General features: G+C 36.8%; 1 protein-coding gene across 3 annotated transcripts in view; it reads left to right on the top strand.

Moving 5' to 3' along the window:
- Window positions 1–16,224, top strand: part of flvcr2a (FLVCR heme transporter 2a) — a 28,282-nt gene extending 12,058 nt beyond the window's left edge. Inside the window, exons 1-11 of one of the 3 annotated variants that reach the window (XM_038291444.1) lie at window positions 2,247–3,092; window positions 3,806–3,947; window positions 4,118–4,258; window positions 6,541–6,608; window positions 6,870–6,973; window positions 9,680–9,790; window positions 10,867–10,972; window positions 11,075–11,186; window positions 13,191–13,249; window positions 15,285–15,389; window positions 15,597–16,224. In XM_038291444.1, coding sequence (XP_038147372.1) covers window positions 2,481–3,092; window positions 3,806–3,947; window positions 4,118–4,258; window positions 6,541–6,608; window positions 6,870–6,973; window positions 9,680–9,790; window positions 10,867–10,972; window positions 11,075–11,186; window positions 13,191–13,249; window positions 15,285–15,389; window positions 15,597–15,644 — 1,608 coding nt within the window. In that variant the 5' untranslated portion in view covers window positions 2,247–2,480 and the 3' untranslated portion in view covers window positions 15,645–16,224. Of the gene's footprint in view, window positions 1–2,244; window positions 3,093–3,805; window positions 3,948–4,117; window positions 4,259–6,540; window positions 6,609–6,869; window positions 6,974–9,679; window positions 9,791–10,866; window positions 10,973–11,074; window positions 11,187–13,190; window positions 13,250–15,284; window positions 15,390–15,596 lie in introns of those variants that run through there. The other 2 variants (XM_038291445.1, XM_038291446.1) reach the window with 2 other exon arrangements.
- The last annotated feature ends 1,723 nt before the right edge of the window (window positions 16,225–17,947 follow it).

Raw genomic sequence — 17,947 nt, 5'->3', positions numbered from 1 at the left:
TATCAGAAACTGACACGCCATCCATGTCTTGAACTCCATGCAGGTTGCCTCTCTGTCTCAGGGTTACAGATACAGCAGCTCTCCTATCAGACCGGCTCCAAGATGTGCCCATATCCTGTGTACTCTTAAAGACACGAAGGCTGTCTTGATTAGATGACCTCCGTACACACCACGACATCCACAATGTGAAGGAAGGCCTTCTGCTCTGTCTAATCTGACTAACAAATTAACAGTGCACATGATGTATAAATAATAAAACCTAACAGTAGCGTGAGTCTCTCCCCAACATCATGTATAAAGAGAAACCTGAAACTTGAGTCAGCTGAATCGCCTCAGTGTGAAGGAGGAGAGGCTCTTGTGAGTTGAAAATTATAACTGAAGACATTATCTCTTAAGTTAGAGGCCAAATGCCTTTAAGGATTTCAATATATTGGTCATTATCAGTACATCATGCCCTCAAGTGAAGATTTAAACATTGGACTGGCAAATCAAAAGATTTGCTTTTCAGTTCAGTCTTTACTACAAACGAATCACCTTCACTTTTTGAGAATGATTATCGACTTGGAGTGGAGTCTACTTCTCCAGTTGTTTTCTTTCTGGTCTTTTCTCGCTTGATGCTGAAGAAAAATATAATCTAAATTGATCATATAACCAAAAATTCAAATCTATCCAAAATGAATCTCATGAGTTGGCCCTTCTTTTGGTGCAGCTAGTAAATGAAAAGTCAGACAAAAAACAAAGGCATACAGTTGCTCCCTTTTTTGAACAATTCTACTTCATAAATTTTATTTCCTTACACCAGTTTACTTGCTTCATTTGCCTTTATTCCCAGGCCATTAAATGCATTTCATACCTGGAGGTTTGCCTTTATTCTGGTAAGGCAATCCTGAGCATCCATCTGCAGACTATTTTTAGTTGGAGTGCTCTGGTGGGAAATGACGTGGCACTGTCGCCATCTTCTGCTTGTCCTTAGTATTTATATAAACTGTAGTGTTGCCCTGTTCCCAGCCTCTGTCTACAGGTAGGACAACCTGATCTGTATCAGTTTTTTTTTTAAACACCAATGTTATTGTGCAGAATGTTAGCAGATGTCCTGTTACTACCGTTCCAGCATACTTGAGCTGTACTGCTCATTTTAAAATGCTTCAGATTTGGTGCTTTATCTTAAAATGTTTGGTTTGTTTCTCTATTTGTGTTTTAGCATTTAGGTAAAGCTTTCTAAAACACGATCAGAGTAGAAAATTGTCCATGTGACACTGTTTCTTTAGTTGCTCCACTGAACTGAGTTTTCCCCTTCAGTTTGAGGGTTTCTGGCAGTATTTGCCTCTTCCCCCATTAATGGCATTTTTTTCTTCCACTTAAGAGTAGGATCTATACTGGAATCTCAAGATTTCCCTTGGTGTCTAAAAGTATTGACTGATTTGTACAAGATCTTTTTGTAAATGTTGTATAATTTTGTAAATTATCCAATGCCCCTTTGTCATAGACTGTACAGAGGCACAGGGTAACACTTGGAAATATGGATAGAAACAAGCTTTTTTCCTTTTTTATGTCGCAAAGTGCTTGAATGAAGAAATGAGTTTTACTCATAAAAATTGTAGAAAACTATAATTAAATTAGCACACTATTAATCTTTATGGAATTTAAACAATCGGCTGATACTGAAATATTTTCTCATTTGAAATTGTGTGCTCCTAACATCTCTGAGCCAACACTTTCTGATTGTGGTTATATGCACCCAACCTCTTAGTAGGCAATTCCAGTTCCTGAGGGATCTGCAACTTTTAGATCCACCCTTGCTCCAACACACCTGAATCAAATGGTTGAGTTACCACCTCAGTACGCAGTCAGCTCCTCCTGAGTCCTCCTAATGTTCTAATTACTTGATTAAGGTGTGTTGAATTAAAGACGTATATAAAAGTTGCAGGATACCAGCCCTAATAAACTGGAATTGCCAAACCCTGTCTTAAAACCACAACTCTCATTTAGAACTAGGTGGGAAGTAACGGATCCAATTCTCTTATATTTAAGTTGATGCATATTTCTTTGTGTGCGATTATGCATTAACCTCAATGGACTTTACCTTGTTTGTAATAAGAACGGGTATGTCATGTGCTTTTAGTCATAAAATCTGTTTTTTTTTTCTGTCATCAGTCTTCATGCTGTTATCGCACATGCTGATGCCTGGCACAGGAAAAATCAACTTTTGATGAACAAAAGTTTTTGAGAGAATCAGCCATGTATGTTTGAGATCAGAGTTTGTGCTCATGGTATTTAGAACTTGATAGAAATTGAGGAATAGTGCAATCCTTTTGTTGTGACTTTAATATTTACATTGATCGACAGAACGTGTTTATGAATTGCATGGAGGAAATGCTTATTTAGAAGGAGGGGCAAGTTGAGGAAATGTTCTCCTTTCCTCCCACTGTTTAGTGCTACAGAAGAACAAGGGGAAACCGGATGACTTCTGTGAGATCAACATGAGCTCTCTTGATGAATATGACAAATTGACAGACGGCTTTGACGGCTTCAAAAGGGATGAAGACTTATCTCAAACTAGGAATACTATGACTTCTTTTAGACACCAGCCTCCTGTGGGTGACAGCAGTGACAGCCTGGAGCAGCCTCTTTTAGATGTAGTTCCACTGATGGAGACAAAGTTGTGCAAGCAACGATGGGTGATGCTGCTTCTCTTCAGCATCTATTCCATGAGCAACAGCTTCATGTGGCTCCAATACAGCATTGTCGGCAATATATTCATGGGCTTCTACAACGTTGACAGCATGGCCATCGACTGGCTGTCCATGATCTATCTCCTCACCTACATTTTCCTCATTGTGCCTGTCATTTGGCTGCTTGACCATCGGGGGATCAGGGACGTCATGGTAGTGGGTTCCGCCTTCAACTGCATCGGGGCCTGGATCAAGACTGGCACGGCAGACCCAGATATGTTCACTGTGACCTTCCTTGGGCAGTTCGTGTGTTCAGTAGCTACCGTCCATATTCTAGGCATCCCATCCAGGCTGGCCTCTCTTTGGTTTGGGCAGCAGGAAGTATCCACAGCTTGCTCTATTGGGGTTTTAGGAAATCAGGTGTGTTTTTTTGTTTAAATACAGTTTCTATATGTATTTGATTGGAAATAAGAAGTCACACACTGATTCATGTAAGGAAACTTTGATCCCGTAGATTTTGTCAAGTGTAAATAAATGAGCAATAATTTCATGTAACATACTGTTTGTTGCTCTTTGCACTTGCTTGAATCCACAAGGATGACTGATTTTGATTAAAATAATTGTACAAAATTGCTCAGTCAGATGTGTTCTGTACAGAAAGTCTTTCACCTCCAGCCTCCCAGGCTGCTGATAAACTGGTAAAGCACTTGGCGTTTTTCCCACATATTAAAAAGTTTCCCAATACTGTGAGGAGCTATCCTCATGCAGCTGTTTCTATGACTTTAACCTTTTATTCCAGATAGTAAAACATCCTGGAGGCTTTAAGATGGTCTTAATTTATTTAAAGGTCAAGCTTAGACACATTGGCATCTGCTTTAGTTATAATTTGGTCTTTAATAATTGTTTTCTTTAAAACTTGTGACACTGAAAGCATTAAACTGTTTAATGCTGCACAACTTCTCTTATTTAAAAGGTTCAACAAAAAATGTCAGATTGCTTCCTTTATTTTAGGGCTTTGTCCCTGAAGTCATACTTTATTTTATTTTTTTTTATGTGAAACAAAAGTTTTAAATTTCAGCCAGTTTTCTGGATGTTCGTAGAAACCTGATTCCTTTGTTTTTTCCCCATTGTAGTTGGGTATTGCCATTGGATTCCTGCTCCCACCCATTCTTGTGCCTAATGTGGACGATGTTGATGAGCTGGCGTATCACATCAGATTCATGTTCTACATCAGTGCGGGCGTGGCCACCTTCATCTTTGTACTCGTGGTCATTGGTACGTCAGGATCAGGCTCTAGTTCCTGATGGCCTTTTTTCCCCCTTTTATCCATGGAATGTTAATGGACATTTCTAACTATAGCTAATAACATTGACGTGTTGCAGAAACAATACTTTATTTCTCTGATCTATTTATTTTTAATACATTATTCTACATTTGCTCTGTAGTGTTTCAGGAGAGACCAGAGATCCCACCAACCCAGTCCCAGGCTCAAGCAAGGATCTCCCGCTCCAATGACTATTCCTACATGGACTCCATCTGTAGGCTGCTGCACAACAAGGCTTTCATGCTGCTTGTTAGCAGCTATGGTGGGTTCATCCAGCCGTATAGTCGAACTGCCTTAGCGTTTTTTTTTAACTATTCAAAATGAATATTTTATGAAAAAGGCCAAGGTTTTTAAACTATGTGCTTTTTGAATTTTTATTTTTTAATCGATCTTTGCTCGCTGTGCTCTGTTAAGATGCATTCAAGTCTTCCTCCAGAAATGTTTGCCTCCATTCCAGTTATTTTGCTCTTTTTAATTATTGCCTGAATTGTAGATGTACCGGTATACAGGAAGCCTCCATTTTTAGAAATGTTAGCTAAACCAAAGGGCTTTTAACCAACAAACTTAATCATTTCAGTTGAGTACACCTATGTTTTGTCCAACCATTGGTTCTTATTTAGCATTGTTCCTTTTAATTTAATTTGGAGGTTAAGGTCAATACCAACACCCCTCAATAAGACTATACATCCTTATTTTTACATTCATTTTAGCAACCTGTAGACTGGTTAGTAAATTTGACAAATAGGACGGTAGAATCCAGGGCTGCTGGAAGATATTTTGAGCAGGGGGTGCTTTGATTTTTATTTTTTTTTTTGGACAAAAGACCTATGAGCCTATAGGCTCATATTTAAAATACAATAGATAAATTAAATGAATAGATGTCATATACACCTCAGTGCATGCAACCAGGGTTTGTAACACACAGACATAATTAATCACACTAATCAGTTCTCAGGTGACTATGTGCGTTATTAATTAAACTTAACAATAAGAGAAATTTCAGTGGCTTTACACCAATTTGAAAAGCCTGCATTGACATTGAGGTACTCGTGTTCCTCACTGGTGGTTGTTTTTTAAAAAACAAACAAAATATGTTTCGGTCATTAGACTGTGTAAATTTACTAGTCTGCTGCCGCGAGCGGGATACCTCGGCAACCAGTAGCTTGCTTGACGTTGCCATGAAAATGTAACCTAAGTGAACTTGTGTTGATTAGGCATCCAAATAATTAAATTAAAATCCAAATACACTTAATAGTAAAATAAAAGTCAAAATCATTTCCCCAATTATCCATGAGAAATGTATAAATTGTGCAAAGTATTTTTGATACATTTTTAAAAAAAAGCTTCAGCACCTCCACCACCCACACTTCCTGTGGCCATGTTAAAATGCATATTTAATGCATATTTACACTTTAATGTAAAGCAAAAGAGGTCTTTAAAGTCTTTGTATTATTGAAAATGAGCAATAACCTGAATACAAACCAGTTGAGATACTGGGATTTTAATGATTTCATGGCATCACTGTCTGCAGTTTGTGACTTCTGGAGGCTAGATTTTTAGAATCAAAATCAAGAAAATTTTATTATTTTCAGTTATACTTTTTTAATTGTGGCTTAGAAGGCACATAAAATGCAGCCAAAACTTAACAAGCGTGAAAGAAAAATGTTCATAGCAATGTAGCTTGTAGATAAACTGCAGTTGGTGCTTGTACAGTCTATGAAATTGGCTGATTATTTCTTTGTCAGTGTGGATATTTGTGTGTGTGTGTATCTGTCTAGCCCTCAGAATGCGGACCATTTCTCCAATTTCACCATCAAATTAAGGACAAGTTGTTGTAAAGTGAGGACATTTTGCTGGTCCTCTCATGCTATTTTACTAATGTTAGGTTTAGGGCTGTCAATTGGGTTAGGGTTAGGGAGAGGTATGCATTGATAATGGTAAGGTTTAGGGTTAGTTTTAGGGTCAGAACTGTGTGTAATGGGTCCATTTTATTGGACTTAATGGAGGCCAATCTTGTGTGTATTGGTTGTTTTTGGGTTAAATGTCTTATAACGCTGTCTACATATCAATGTATTTAACAGGTTTAGTCTCTAAAAATGTAGATGCATGTTTAAAAATAGCTTTTAACATTATTAGATAAGTTTAACTCTCTGTGTAAACCAGTGTAAAAACAAGCTGGTCACATGCATAAATAACATGATCCATCACTATAAATTATTACCAAGAAGATCTGAGAAACTTGTCCTCACATGCCTCTCTTGTGAAAGATTTCTTCTATCATTGGCATGCTGTGTTGAGGTAAGAGACTCAATACAGTATTGATTAATTGTCCTGCACTACATTTGAAGCGCAGCTTGTATCTAAAGCACATCTAATAAATCACACTGAGGCTCAAAGGTCATGATTTAGAGTGTAAATGTAGAGTTTCTCAGTTTATTTTGCATACAATTTTTGCCGTTGGATTCTCAAGTTGACACTGATGTATAATCCTGTTTTGACTCTGTGAATAATAATAAAATATAAGCTTTCTGTTTGTCTTCGTAGGGTTGAACGTTGGATGCTTCTATGCCATTTCCACACTTTTGAACAGAATGATAATAGAACACTACCCTGTAAGTTTCCATGTGTCTCCCAAATGACGTGTTTTATCCCTGAGGAAATCTATAAAGGATTCGTTTATCATCTCTGGTTGACATCTTTCATCTTTTAAACTCTTGTGCAATTTTTTTTTACCTTTTTGAAGTTAATGGCTTCAACATGATTGACCCTCACAAAGATAACAGGAGTCCGATAATTATCTTTTTTTTATTGCTCTAATTGAAATGGCTCTGTCAGAGGTGACTCATATATATTTATGGTGTTTTCTGTTTCAGGGTGAAGAGGTGAATGCTGGGAGGATTGGTTTGACCATTGTCATTGCTGGAATGGCAGGATCCCTCGTATGCGGGATTTGGCTCGACAAGACCAAAACTTACAAGTAAGATGATCTTGTACAATCAGTTTTATCTATTTTTTTTATTTTTAGAAAATAAAAGCTATCTGCTTGTGTTGGCCCACTGTGATTTGTGAAATCCCAGTATTTCATTTTCCAGCAGGATTTAAAATCTATCATTGTCCTTGACAGGCCCTGACTAAATATAAGTGAAATGTCTTAAAATTGCATGGACATTCTTTTTCAGTCGGATATCAAATATTCTAATTTCCGGATCAGATCATCTAAATTTAGATACTTGTAGCCTTCAAAAATATTGAATTGCTCAAGTTGTTGTGGGGCTCTACAGAGCAATGCACCAAAATGGTTTTCTGATTAGGTTAAAAAAAAGCTTGGTAGTTTTCTCAGAATCTTCTTGAGTTCATAGTTGGCAGAAAAGCTTTCGATTAAAAATGTAGAAAAAAGGTCATGTCATTTTGAGTAGTACTACGCGTGTCTAAGTAACAGTTGAGATGCATTATCGCGTCCATTAATGAGACACATAATCTACTATGTCAGGTAAAAATCCTCAGTCCTTGGATTCCTTACATGCCATTTGGATGCTTGGCTGTCAGACCAGTTTACCTCAGGTTTAAACTGTGGACCCTCACATTGTCTCACTGTGTCACTCAGTGGACTTTGCTGTACTAACAAAAATGTTTTGCCACATAATTCACGCATGACTGTGCAGGACTGCATTCCCAGAGTAAGCTGGTTTTCTTAGGAAGCTGCTGCACCAACTTAATATTGTTTTTGTACCTCATACCTCAATTTTGTTTGGTTAAAAGCTAAATTTAGATCAAATACTGACGTTTATAATTGAGTTTTGTTTTGGTCATTGGTCTTTTTAAAGCCTTTAATTTGAATCAAAAATTTATTTATGATCCTTCTTATCAGTATTATGGAAACTTCTACTTTCTCTGCTTCCAGCCTTAAATCTCCAAATTTTCCTCTGTCCTTCAAACTTTTCCTATCAAATTCAGATTTCTCTAACAAAATGTTTTTCCACTGCTTTCAATGATCTTATTCCTATATTTAATTTACATCAGCTAGTAAAACTCTTATACAGTAAACTCACTGCACATACTTTTATATTTATAATTTGCTAATAAAATATTAAAAAACTTGTCTTTTATTTTTCCAACATCTCGGATGATTTGCAAAATCAATAATGGATTTTCTATTTAAAATATGATCATTTAAAACATCCAAAAGGTCACAGCTAATTAGGCTCATTAGTTGCTAAAACCAAGCTTTTTTTGATTGAAAATTTAGTGGAGGGATAAAGTGTGAAAAAGAAAAGGTGGGAAATGTGAAAGCAATCTCATTAAAGCATTAAAGAGATTTCCAAGGCCATGTTCTTGTAGACAGGGGTGGATTTGGGAAATTTTGGGCCCTAGGCAAAAAAAAGGCATGGGGCCCTTTTAATTGAGAAGACAACATCCATTATACAGATACAGAAAATGTAATATTATATAGACATACATAAATAGAATAGATGTGCATTATTTGTTCTATGTTTTGCCCTCTCTCTTCTTTTCCCTTTTCTTGTTTTTTTCCTCTCTGATTTGTACTCAGCTGACTTTTCATCGAATGAAAGATTTTTTTTCCAATCAATAAGCTTACTTAGCCGATTGCTCCTTCCCGTGTCTCCAAAAAGGCGACGGCAAAAGTGAATAACACAGTCCTCCTTTTCACTGTAGTCAAGCGATGATCTTCTTATCTGTTCTCCATTTTTCATTTGTATGAAAGAATAGCTGCTTGAATCATGACAGCAGACAAGATAGAGAGCAGGAGGCGGGGTTAGGAATCTACTTGCTCTGGAGAGCAGAGTTCGGTGCTTTTATATGTTGTCGCCAAAGTCTCAACCAGCAGAAAAAAGTCACTAGATTTAGTGCTAGGTGCTTTTTGGAAACAAAAGTGCTAGAGGTGCTGAAAAGTTGCTAAATATAGCAAAAACAGCGCTAAAGTGGCAACACTGCTCTTCACAACGTTTCTTTTCAAATATTTTGCTGCTGTCTGTTTGGACCTTTCCGAACATGTGCAGCAAATGGACTGATCCAATATGGTGGACACTGAGGGGGGGTGAGACACACCTAATGTTATAAGCACCCTGATGGCATTTTAGCAAAATAATTTTTATCACAAACATAATTAATGTGCACAAATAATAAGCTTCTAGATGGCTTATTGTATGTTGATAGTGAAAAGTCCAATTTAGCATCTACACTTTTTTCCCATATGAAATTAGATTTGGTCCAGAAAAATGTATTTCTGTTTCATTAAATAAGCATACCCTTTACAACATTTTTATGTTCTTATGCATGGTATCTTTTTTTCCAGTCTATTCTAAAATAACTGCAACTTGATGTGGATCAACGTCTTCTAAAATCTCTGCTATATTTCACCTATTTGAGTGGATGCTCCTGCTTTTGAGTATGAATCACTGGAGTTTTTGCTGGTATATAGTAGAACAACAAACCGTTCCTTAGTTTATTTCACTGGGAAAAGGTGCTGATCTACATTAAATGCATATGATGTGAAGCTAAATCTCTGCTGTTTTTTTAACTGTGGCTCTTTAAAATAAATAAAAAGGTCTGTCTAATGGCTGCTTCTTTTAAGTGTTTATAGCTGAACAATCTCCTTTAAGTAGGAATCTGGATGTGAATTTGTCACAGTCTTATGAAAACTTCTTTCCTTTGGTCCCTGCAGGCAAACCACCCTGGTGGTGTATATCCTCTCCATGGTTGGGATGCTGGTTTACACCTTCACCCTGAACCTGGGGCACCTGTGGGTGGTTTTTATCACAGCTGGAGTCCTAGGGTAGGTAAACCTTGTGTGCCATGTAAACAGAGGAGGGTAGAGTGACCCGAAAAAAAAGGATCAAGTGTATTACTACTTCATATATGTACGGTACTAAATGGGCAAAAGTAGCTGTAAGTTGCTCACAGTGGATGAAGTAGCCAAACATTTAATTAAGAGTAGCCATATTTTATACAGGTAATACTTATAGTATAGTCCAAAACAAAAAAAAAAAGTGATTTTTTTTTTTTTGCCAAAGTTACTCAGCCATCACTCCTGGAGGTTGTGAACAAAACAAATCAGTTATTTTGTTGATTAGTAAATTTTTGTTTTTTAAAAGGTACCATCAGAGGTGGAAGAGTTCCACTATTTTAGTGTATTTTGCTGAATTAAAAACCAGTCCTTTTAAGAGAGAGCATTTATTAAAAAGGCTCCGGAATACTGATAATCTGTTTATCACAATGTTTGATCTGAAGTCATACAATATATTAAATGTAAGTTTCAACATTGCAAACTACTTCCAGTCATATTATTTGCTGTATGCAATAAATATAAAAGAAAATATAAAACCATAGGACGCTCCATAGATGTAGATAACTAAGCCTTGCACAACGAAGTCTAAACTCAGACATGTCTGAATTTTTTTTTTCATTTTTGCTTATTTAATGAAAATATTACACAAGTAAACATAAAAATGACTGTGCTGTAAAATTAATACAAGAGTATTTTATTGTTTAAAATGATACAGAAATAAACAGAGTGAAGGTCACTGGTTACTACCTAATCTGGCAAACATGAACAATTGCGTGATCATTATAAAAGTTTTGAAAATGCATCATTAAAGCTTTGCTGCATCCAGATTTTTGCCAGCACCTTATCCCTTTGCCGCTCCAATGCTGCTCTTGCAGTTGCAATTTCTGGTAATAGTTGCCATTGCAATTCTTTTTTTTTTTTTTTTTTTTTGCTTCTGAATTTTTGATTGTTTCGTAGAAATGTGTCTTCCTTTTCTATCAGGGAAGCTCTTTCATAGTTGATCACATAATTAATGCCAGAGTGGACTCTTTTGACTTGCTTCAGTTTCTGTTTGTACTCTGCAGCTTCTTCATGACAGGATTTCTGCCTCTTGGCTTTGAGTTTGCAGTGGAGCTCACTTTCCCTGAACCTGAAGGAACCTCATCTGGTTTGCTCAACTGTTCAGCTCAGGTCAGACTTGTTGGGTCTGATTTTATTATAGACTTGTAGGCAGAATTTGCAGTTTTACCTTTTGGCAATAAAAAGTAAATATCTTTGTAAATCTTGTTGCAGATCTTTGGAATCATTTTCACCATTGGACAAGGAAAGCTCATGGACAGATGGGGAACTTTAGTGGGAAATCTTTTCCTGTGTACTTTTCTGCTTATAGGAACATTAATGACAGGTAAGACACGAGGATCAACGCATCACATAGATGGCACAAACCTTTTTGGGACTTGTTACTTTATTGTGATAGAGCAAAACAGAAGGCACACAAATAAGTGTAAATGAAAGAAAATGACTTTAAATTTCTGGTTTTCATATGTGAATTATAACGTTTCCTAAAAAAGACTTCTCTGTTTTGCCCACTTCATAAGTAGTTTAAGGCAGTCACTTTGAGTGCAATACTGATTATAGTGTATTAGAAAGGCCTAGTCAACCATAAGCCTTCACCCAAGTTCCAGGCCTTCTGCAGGACTTATTTTGCTTCATTTTCCCATCAAGCCCAACCTCACCCCAATACTGGCATCCTCTAATGCAATACTGGCATCATATAATGTGGGGATGTTGGGTTTAGGTGGATGTGCAGTGTTGGTTGTGTTCTATATAGTGCTTTGTATGAAAAACAATAAATACAATTATTGTCATTTTCTGATTGGAGCACCTTCTTCCACATGTTTGCTGTGTCCCTTAGTGGCAGTGGCGCTCTTAAATAGGATTTCTGACTTAAAAGGTTTTGTTTTAAGTCAGAATGGCAGTTTTAGGAGAGCATAACTACTCATTTGTTAATCTATGCAGTTGACCATGAACATTTTCACTCCTTCTCTATTTATTCTCCTTGCCTGATTTGTCTCATAGCTGGATTAAGCGTTCTTGGTATGTTCATATTGTGAAATATTCTGTTTTGTAGTTGATGATTAGGATATAATCTGAGATGTTCTATTTGAGGGGTCTGCATTCTGTGGCTTTAGTCTCAATTGATTATTTCCACTATTCATAGTGCTTCCTTTAACCAAACATGTTGAACTCTTTGTAATAATGAGACTAATCTCACAATTTCAATCACAAGCTGTATGTATAATGGCAGCATATGTGTATCATATTAGTTAATTTTGTGATTAATCTTTTATTTACACAGTAAAAAAATCAGGTGGCCTTGGTCTATTTGGACTTTTTTTTTTACAGAAGTTTTTTTTACAGCCGAAATGTTAATGTCAATTAAATTCTAATTGGTTTTAGCAAGGAAAGAAAAAGACTTTATACGTATCCAGTTTAGATCCAACATTTTTCCTTTATGTGTTTATTTTGGCTTTGGGGCTCAAAGCAAATGTTAACAACCAAAGGCTGCTTTTCTCTTTAACTTTACCACTGACCTGTCTGCTGTTCTCCTTGGTCTTAATGGATCTGTTAGTTCACTAATGTTTTAGAAGGAATCAGCCGTATAGAACAACTTTACTAATAGTAGGGGTGGACAGTACTGGAAAACTGTTTATTGCTTTACTAAGGATGATAAAGGTGACCAACGATTATGTTTAACCCACAATTTAATTATTGTTTAAATACAAATTATACAATCCAAATATGATCATTTTAGTAACAATGAACAATGAAATAAAACTCAGTCCATGTTTGTACTTTTTTGTTTATATTTAACATTCCTTTGCAATTGTTGATTGCATACTCATATTTGTATTTCTTTTTTTTTTGTGTAGCTTAATTTAAATCGACAAAATATTACTTGGGAAACGTTTGATTGGAACTGGTTTTTCATTTTCTTTAATGAGATGTAGGATGAGGCAAATTTTTAATTGGTACAAAGACTGGCTAGTGAGTTTTATTTTTTACCTTATAATAGCATAAAAGTAAAATTTTTCTTGGAAGTTTGCTGCCCCCTATTGGTTGTAGTTGAAATAAACTTGTGAAAGTTGCTTATCTATACTGTAGACACTTTATTAAAAAAAAAAATAAATTGAATAAATTAAACTGATATTCCCTTGCCTCTTTATGGTTTAGCTGAAGAAATTTTTAGTGAATCACCAGCTTATTGAGTTAAACTAGTTTTTCCTAAAATCAGACTAAATTCAGTTGTTGCATAGTAAAGTTATTACACTAGAATCTAGCTGCAAGGCCCTGTCAATGTGGCCATTTTGAAAACTAAAGTATTAAATCCTTCCCTGGTTTCTGACAGGATTCATCAAATCTGACCTCCGGCGGCAGAAAGCCAACCAACAGGCAGAAGTGCAGACAGTAAGTATACCTGTGTGACTTGCATGATAGACCGGGTCAGATTCCAGTCTGGCTCTGGTCTCTGGAGATCCTGCTGGCTGCTTGGCTTTGGTTTTTCTCACTGCAACATTCTGCTGGCTGTTTTCTGGGTCTTTTTAAGCCTTTAAAATAAGAATGACCCCTTTTCATCTATGCTTATGATGGCATCTTTGTTTTGCCATCAAAATTAGACTGTTTCAACTTTTAATGTTGGTGCATATGATTTCTTTTAAACATTTGATCTAGGGTTTAAGATGCATAATATTTTATTAAAAGACAATAACATTAATTCATTTCAGTAATTCCACTCAAAAATTTACTCTTTTATAGATACATTACACACAGTGATGGTTAAATTATACTAATACTTTTGTTACTGTTTACAGCTGAGGATCATATATTTCAAATTGGTCTGCTGTATAGTTTCTCTTAAATTTGTAAAGGTAGTCTTGGAAAATAAGCAGCTGCTTTTTAGCTGTCCTGCATGCAGACAGTCACTGCTGCCCTCTACAAGAAGTTTTAACACTTTGTTTGGTGCTGTATCATTGATGGAAGAAATACGAGTTACTAGGGGAACTAGAGCTTTGAAAGGATTATGAAGCAGAGTTTGGAGAAGATTTACAAGGTGCAGATAGGGATTGATCTCAGTGCTTCAATGGTCACCACATACAGAGGTATCCTTTACTCTGACCTCTAACTGCCCTGTGCTAGAGATGTCTGAAGTGTCCTACTTTGAAAAAATGGATCGGTAGTCAAGCCCTTTTTCTACCTAGCCAAAGTCCCATTTTCAAATAAAAGTACATTTTGCATTTTATTTAAAATCAAAGTCCCGGAGTCTGGAAAAATGTTGGAGAGGAAGCTATATTTAGATACAAGTCATATCAGAACTAAACCTTCTAAATGTTTGTAGCGAATCTGTATTACTGGCTTCACTTTTTGAGTGTAATTCTAAAATTCTAAAATTACATTTTCGACGATACTAAAGCTCTTTGACATGTCTCTGTACTGTTCAGTGTCTGGTTAGTTAAGCGACATTATGAAAGTTTTTGTTATATAAAAACTTTGCCCTGAATCAGAATGTATTGGCCTTGGACTTTTTTAATTCAAGCTGTTAAAAATCGAACCCATATTTACCATTGCTTACGCTCAGTCTTTATTTTAAAGCTACAGTGTGTAATAATTACAGGGATATACAGTCAGAAATGTAATATATTATACATAACTATGTTATTTATCATCATCTACGAGCCCAGCCTCTTAACCTTAATATTTGCGTTGCCTTAGAATTCGTTATTTATAATTACATAGGAGCGGGTCTCGCAGGCATGGAGGCAGACATCTTTGCGCTACGGCAGCGCAGAGCCAACAAACTAGCGATTGCGAGATCGCCCAATACGTTTGAAAGTAACTACGGCAAGTTGAGAGAGATGAACTGAGATGGTACTGAACACACAGACTAATGAAATACTATCTGTAAAATTATCTATGTAAACAAACCTCATCACTTGAGAAGGTAGGTGATGCGGACGTCGTGGAAGACATTTTGTCCCGTAACGCTCGCCGTACTGTTGGGGGGGAGAAGCGGTGGGGGCGAGATGTTCATGTTGCTGCGGTCTGCAGTCTGGACGTTAGATGTCGCTGAAAATTACACACTGTAGCTTTAAGCATGGCTCCTCTTCTGGATCTTTGAATCTCTTCTTTTTTGCTTTACTTCTAAAAATAAAAAATACAGCTTAAACTAAAAACAGTACTCCTGCACACCTATTAAAAGTCAGGCTAGGTAAATTTCTGCAAAAACAATCTATAAATAAGTAAAAATGTCTTTAAATGATTAAGTTTTTTTTATTTGAGTAGGTAAATAAGGTGATCTGCCAACGGAATGAGTATTTTTACTCCTTATTACATTTTGCTTAGAGTATGTAGGTGTGCAGGCATTTCTGGTTCTGGTGGTGGAGGTAATGAAAGAGAGGAGACCCTCAGGGTCCCTCAGATCTTTGAAATGGAGCTATGATCCCAGCCTGCAGAGTTTATGACATCAGTACAGGACTACGGTGCCACAGTGTGCAGAGGCAGCCATGACATTACCTCACAACTTCATAAAAACCTAAACGCATCTGACAAGGTAGGGGATAACCCCATTAATATCATTATTATTTTTTTTTTTTTTAAGGCTCTAACATTCAAGATATGAAACTGGGAAACCCACAGGCTCTAAATAGAGAAATTGTAATATTTTGGTGTATTTTTCAAAATGCACTCATAGATTTTACTCTGTTTGGGGTTTAGCTAAGCTGCATTAGAGCTTTCTGTCTGTCCATGTTTATTCCAGAAGATAAGTGACCCTCAAGAAGATGTCCTGAAGGAGAGGAAGCTGTAAGGAGGGAAGATGTCTCGCTAGCAGACCATCAGGAGATAAAACAGTGTTAAACGGACACATGTGCAAACAGGAAAGGAAAACTGATGTGTGACTAGTGAGTACAAGCAGGCGGTCACCATGAAAGCTAAAACTGTTGCACCTTTTGAACTGTACTGACAACCTTCAGAAAATGGTATGATCTTTTGAAATGCACTTCAAAAAATGTGGCGTTTACAGTTAAGACTTGGGTCTCAATTTTTTGCACCCCTTTCTATATTTCTGACTCCAAACTGTTTTGATCTTTACATTGTTTGTTTCATACATTTAATGTTAATATGAATTTATAGTATTCATTTATTTTTCTGACGCTAGACTTGTACTGTGGGCAACTGAAGTCTTAACACTGGTGAAGGTACTTGTTTAGAAGTTGTTTTGTAAGACGGATCATTAATGCAGATCATGACTGAGAAGTGCGTCCTTCATACTGTCATTATGTCACTGTTTCCCATTAAAGCATCCCCTGAATTGTATTCCAGAGAAACACTGATGCTGTGCATCAGAAGACACCATTAGGACAGTTTTGTCCTTTTCTTAAAACAAGACAATACAGGTGCTGGTCATAAAATTAGAATATCATGAAAAAGTAGATTGATTTCAGTAATTCCATTTAAAAAGTGAAACTTGTATATTATATTCATACATTACATACAAACTCATATATTTCAGATGTTTATTTTGTTTAATTTTGATGATTACAAATGACAACAAATGAAAATCTCAAATTCATCATATCAGAAAATTAGAATATTGTGAAAAGGTTCAAAATTGATGGCCCCTGGTGCCACACTCTAATCAGCTAATTAACTCAAACCACCTGCAAAAGCCTTTAAATGGTCTTTCAGTCTAGTTCTATAGGCTACACAATCATGGGGAAGACTGCTGACTTGACAGTTGTCCAAAAGACGACCATCGACACCTTGCACAAGGAGGGCAAGACACAAAAGGTCATCGCTAAAGAGGCTGGCTGTTCACAGAGCTCAGTGTCCAAGCACATTAATAGAGAGGCGAAGGGAAGGAAAAGATGTGGTCGAAAAAAGTGTACAAGCAAGAGAGATAACCGCACCCTGGAGAGGATTGTGAAACAAAACCCCTTCAAAAATGTGGGGGAGATTCACAAAGAGTGGACTGCAGCTGGAGTGAGTGCTTCAAGAACCACCACACACAGACGTATGAAAGACATGGGTTTCTGCTGTCGCATTCCTTGTGTCAAGCCACTCTTGAACCACAGACAGCGTCAGAAGCGTCTTGCCTGGGCTAAAGAGAAACAGGACTGGACTGCTGGTGAGTGGTCCAAAGTCATGTTCTCTGATGAAAGTAAATTTTGCATTTCCTTTGGAAATCAAGGTCCCAGAGTCTGGAGGAAAAGAAGAGAGGCACTTCATCCACGTTGCTTGAAGTCCAGTGTAAAGTTTCCACAGTCAGTGATGGTTTGGGGTGCCATGTCATCTGCTGGTGTTGGTCCATTGTGTTTTCTGAGGTCCAGGGTCAACGCAGCCACATACCAGGAAGTTTTAGAGCACTTCATGCTTCCTGCAGCTGACCAACTTTTTGGAGATGCAGATTTCATTTTCCAACAGGACTTGGCACCTGCACACAGTGCCAAAGCTACCAGTACCTGGTTGAAGGACCATGGTATCCCTGTTCTTAATTGGCCAGCAAACTCTCCTGACCTTAACCCCATAGAAAATCTATGGGGTATTGTGAAGAAGAAGATGCAATACACCAGACCCAACAATTCAGAAGAGCTAAAAGCCACTATTAGAGCAACCTGGGCTATCATAACACCTGAGCAGTGCCACAGACTGATCGACTCCATGCCACGCCGCATTGCTGCAGTAATACAGGCCAAAGGAGGCCCAACTAAATACTGAGTGCTGTACATGCTCATACTTTTCATGTTCATACTTTTCAGTTGGCCAACATTTCTATAAATCCTTTGTTTTTATTGGTCTTCAGTAATATTCTAATTTTCTGATATGATGAATTTGAGATTTTCATTTGTTGTCATTTGTAATCATCAAAATTAAACAAAATAAACATCTGAAATATATGAGTTTGTATGTAATGTATGAATATAATATACAAGTTTCACTTTTTAAATGGAATTACTGAAATCAATCTACTTTTTCATGATATTCTAATTTTATGACCAGCACCTGTAGTTGAGGTTTAAATATCTGCTTCAACATTTAAGAATATCTTGAAGATGAATGTTGCACAAAATATAAAGATTTACCACTTTTCACTCAAATGTTTTCACTGGA

This window comes from Cyprinodon tularosa, unplaced genomic scaffold, assembly GCF_016077235.1.
Source record: "Cyprinodon tularosa strain WSP-4 unplaced genomic scaffold, ASM1607723v1 ctg3, whole genome shotgun sequence".
NCBI lineage: Eukaryota > Metazoa > Chordata > Actinopteri > Cyprinodontiformes > Cyprinodontidae > Cyprinodon > Cyprinodon tularosa.
The sequence above is the reverse complement of the archived record's forward strand: the minus strand, read 5'-3'. Positions and strand labels throughout refer to the sequence as shown.